At 35.0% G+C, this 4,856-nt stretch overlaps 1 protein-coding gene across 1 annotated transcript; it reads right to left on the minus strand.

The window, feature by feature from the left end:
* Positions 1-1,471: 1,471 nt before the first annotated feature.
* On the minus strand, positions 1,472-3,019 carry LOC141614355 (uncharacterized). Its single transcript, XM_074433105.1, has one exon. It carries the CDS (start codon positions 3,017-3,019, stop codon positions 1,472-1,474), a length of 1,548 nt encoding a protein of 515 aa, XP_074289206.1.
* Positions 3,020-4,856: the final 1,837 nt, after the last annotated feature.

Here is a 4,856-nt window from a genome sequence, read left to right on the forward strand (position 1 = left end):
CCAATACCTAAGCTTACCACGAATCTTAGCCAACAAAGGTTGGAACATGTCCTGAGTTAGCCTGGAGTAATGCAAAGGGGTGCCCAGATACTTGAATGGGAAATGGCCCTCCACATATCTAGTGTGGGCAAGAATCAGAGCTTGAACATCAGGTCTGACACCAACAAAATAGATATTTGTCTTTGAAGGGTTTGGTGCCAGGCCATAATAGTCAGAGAACAGCTTGAGGCACTCCTGAACAGCAACAACAGAAGGCAGATCTCCCCTAACAAACACCAAAAGATCGTCTGCAAAAATAAGATGAGTAAGATCCAGTCTGCAGCATTTGGGATGGTAGCTGAACTGATCAAACTTTGGAAGCCCCCTTAGAAGTCTAGAAAGAAACTCCATACAAAGAACAAAAAGCAAAGGAGATAAGGGATCTCCTTGCCTGAGCCCTTTTTGCCATTTAAAGTAACCCACAGCTGCTCCATTTATCCTGAGCGAGTATCTTGGACTAGAGATCAGAGTAATGATCCAATTGCAGAAGAGAGGGGGAATGCCATAGAGGGGGAGGACAGCTTGCAAAAAAGCCCAATTAACACTATCAAACGCCTTCCTGATGTCAACCTTGACCACACATCTAGGAGTTTTATACTTTCTGCCATAGCCCCTAACAAGCTCAGTGGCCAACATGGTATTATCAAAAATGGACCTATCTTCCACAAAAGCAGCTTGCTCTTTCCCCACTATGAGAGGCATGACCTTTTTAATCCTGTTAGTCAAAATCTTGCTAATGGTTGTATAAATTGTTGTACAGCAGGAAATAGGTCGATAGTCTAAGACAGTGGTGGGAGTTTATACAAAACCGCAACTTTTCCCCACTATTATTATTATTATTATTATTATTATTATTATTATTATTATTATTATTATTATTATTATTATTATTATTATTATTATTATTTGTTTATACAAAACCGCAACTTTTATTGAGATCAAATCAATTTATTATTATTATTATTATTATTTTTTTTTTTTTTTTGGAAGAAGGTCAGAATTCTCATTAAAAATGGGAATAAAGTTTCTTACAAGGCAGAACCAACTAAATGACTAACAACGAAATTCCACAAGCTACTCAACCTAGAAGCAGTTGGAGTAATTTGGAGTTAAATATCCCATTACTCCAAGCATACATACGAACACATTATTATTATTATTATTATTATTATTATTATTATTATTATTATTATTATTATTATTATTATTATTATTATTATTATTATTATTATTATTATTATTATTATTATATTAGTTTATTTAGCATTGCTATTATTATTAATATATTATTATATATTTTTTATATTATTATTATTATTATTATTATTATTTTTTTGCAAGAAGGTATAATCCTTTTATTCATCCTCAAGGTGGGGAAAAAGAAAAGGATAAAATCTTACAAAGAATAGCCCCTAAAGCCTAAAGAAGAAGGCTAGTGAGAATGTAAGGAAGCAATAAAACGAGAAGAACATAAGGAAGAAGACCTATACAATAAAGACACAGAGATTATAAATTTGGCCTGAGTGAGCAGCTGATGCACTGTGTGTTCGCGGGTGCTAAAGATCCTGCAATTGCGTTCTTTCCAAATAGTGTAGATGGCACAAGTAAGGCAACTTAGGAACCAAGTGTGCTTCCAATGTCGCCTAGAGTGCCTATGCAAACACCAGTTAAACTCTGTATGATAATCAGTACTTCTGTTGGGAACACGAGCCCAGACCATGAGCTCATGCCAAAGCTGCTGAGAGAATGGACAAGCAAAGAATAGGTGATCATGATTTTCACTATCTTGCTTGCAGAGAGTACATCGATTTGGAGTGATGAATCCCCTAAGAATTAGTTTGTCCACTATTGCTAACTTCTGCTGACAAGCTAGAGAAGTAATGATGTTGTGTCTAGGGACTACCACCCTGTGGAAAAGGCTTTTAGACCAAGAGATAGTAGGGTGACACGGTCTAAACCAGTTGTATGCTGCAGCAACCTGGAACTTATCACCAGAGCACCAACTATGAAGAAGAGCTCTTGCAGCAACAGGAGAACCAGTGACAGTCAGTAAGTCATTTTTAACACTGATGATACTCCGAAAGCTTTCACTATATCTATCCTGAACAACAGCATCCCAGATAGAGCAATGGGAGAGATGGTATTCTGAGTGCCAAATGCTCCATAGTCCCTGAGGAGTCTTATCTAATAACCACAGCCATTTGGATATAAGCGCTTTGTTCCAGGAGAGAAGCTCTTTGACCCCAAAGCCACCTTCAGTTGTTGGAGCACAAATACTAGACCAGCTCTTTACAATCATCTTCTTTTCAGTGGCTCTGATATTCCAGAAGAAGTTCTTGCATAATTTGTTGATAGTTTTAAGCACACTTTTGGGAAGTAAGGCACTGGCACACCAAAAGTTCTCAATGCCAAAGACAACACTATTGAGAAGCTGAAGTCTACCAGCATAAGAAAGCAATTTGGAAGACCAGTGTTGAATGGAGGCCTGAATTTTGTTTACAAGGATACCATACATATCCACAGTAGTACGAGCTGTGTTAAGGGGCAACCCTAGATACCTAAAAGGGAAAGATCCCTCAGAGAACCCAGAGGTGAGCAGAATCTGGGACTTGATGCTAGGGGGAACACCACCAAAGTAAATTTCAGTTTTGTTCACATTAGCTTGGAGCCCAGACCAGCTAGAAAAGAGGTTAAGAGTTTGAGAAACAGCCTGCACAGATGGTACATCCCCTCTAATAAAGATCATAAGATCATCAGCAAAGATTAAGTGAGTGAGTTTCATTTTAGAGCACTTTGGATGAAGAGACACTTGAGGATGGGAATTGAGACATCTCAAGTATCTAGAAAGAATCTCCATGCTAAGAACAAAAATATAAGGGGAGAGAGGGTCTCCTTGCTTAACTCCACTTTTCCCTTGGAAGAAACCATGAACTGAACCATTGAGCTTAAGGGAGAACCAGGAGCTTGTGAGGCACCCCATAATCCAACTGATAAATTGTGGAGGAAATTTGAGAGCAAGCAACATATTCTAAATAAAAGACCACTGAAGAGAGTCAAAGGCTTTCCTAATATCCACCTTAATCAAGCACCTGGGAGTGAGATATTTGCGGCCATAACCTTTAACTAAAGATTGGGACAACATGATGTTTTCATGGATGCTCCTTCCTTTAACAAAAGCTGCCTGTTCAGGGCCAACTAAAAGGGGAAGGACAGTGCTGTATTATTATTATTATTATTATTATTATTATTATTATTATTATTATTATTATTATTATTATTATTATTATTATTATTATTATTATTATTATTATTATTATTATTATTATTATTATTATTATTGTTTTTTTGCAAAAAGTTATGTACCTTATATTCTTCCCATCGAGGGGCAAAACAAAGGTGATTCTTACAAAGACTAGCCAATATACAACATTTGACAAGCAAACTTCTTAGCTATTGAGATGTGTTAATATCTCATCATAATGAAGACTCTTCTTGTAAGCTAACATTCTAACTGACACTTCAAATTTGCACTAATATTAGTGCAAATGACATGTAAAATAGAACTAAAATAGAAGGTAAAATTATATATAAAATAGACACATGAATTACTCCTAGAGACGTACGGAGTAACATATACTCCATAGATAGATGGTGAAAAGTAGGTAAAAGACAACTACTTTGGTAATGCCGTATCCGAAATTTTAAGATTGGTCGGAAAATTTCGAGTCTTTCATTTGTAGTTTAATAAGCGAAGTGGTAATAAGGCAGCTCATTGTATGACTCATTATGTTTCCTTAGATTTTTCATCTCGTGTTTGGATTGATGATGATGTATCTAAATGTGCTAGGTGATGTAATTTCTTCCGAAGCCTTAGTTCGGGATTATGTCAACAAGTTTGATAGGATTATATCAGATTTGAAAGATATAGGAGTGAAGACTGATGATGAAGACCACGCACTTATGTTGCTGCTTTTTTTGAAGGATATAGGAGCGAAGATTTCTTCTCTTCCTCCCTAACAACCAACCAAATGGGCCGGGTCGGGTCAGAATTTGACAGGTCTAGTTGAGATTGATCACACAAATTGTAACAAATTACCGGCCTAATGTGAGGTGGTTATTTTCCTGAAATTTAATTATACATTGCTCATAACTTGCAGCAAATTACAACCGATTAACTTCAAATTGCGATAAACACAAGGATGTGTCTCTATAATTCAATATGTGTGTAATACCCCGAATAAAATTAATTTTAAGATATATATAATAATTATAATAATAATAGGACCATTAAAACTTTATAGACTAAACTCGTATATTTTTCTGTATACACGAAGACGGCTCCATTTTAGTAATTTGTCTAAGAGTATATGAGTCGGAACCGTTATGATTTTTCTACTCTATTAGATAATTAAAAAAAAAAATTAGAAATTTTACACGTGATTCCATGCAAGGAGTGGGTGTCACCTCATTATTATTCCTACCGTTACATGCATGTATATATATATATATATATATATATATATATATATATATATATATATATATATATATATATATATATATATATATATAATTAAAAGAAATAAAATAACAATCCTACGCAAAAACGAGAGAAAATAGGAGGAGGCAGGGGTCTTTTGCTTTCATCGGGATAGTTATAGAATATCTTGTATCCATATTCCTCCTTATTCTCCGTCATATATACCTATTAAGGTATGATTTCGGGACCCTTTGTTGATATAAGTAATTATTTACCTTTATTTACCTTGAAATAAGAGATTAGAAATAATCCGTTACATTAGTTTTATTGTTAATTT

This window comes from Silene latifolia, chromosome 11 (genome assembly GCF_048544455.1).
Source record: "Silene latifolia isolate original U9 population chromosome 11, ASM4854445v1, whole genome shotgun sequence".
Classification (NCBI taxonomy): domain Eukaryota; kingdom Viridiplantae; phylum Streptophyta; class Magnoliopsida; order Caryophyllales; family Caryophyllaceae; genus Silene; species Silene latifolia.

Bases quoted from the DNA above. Each gene is read 5' to 3' on its own strand.
- LOC141614355 (XM_074433105.1), bottom strand. From the start codon at position 3,019: ATGGGGTGCCTCACAAGCTCCTGGTTCTCCCTTAAGCTCAATGGTTCA.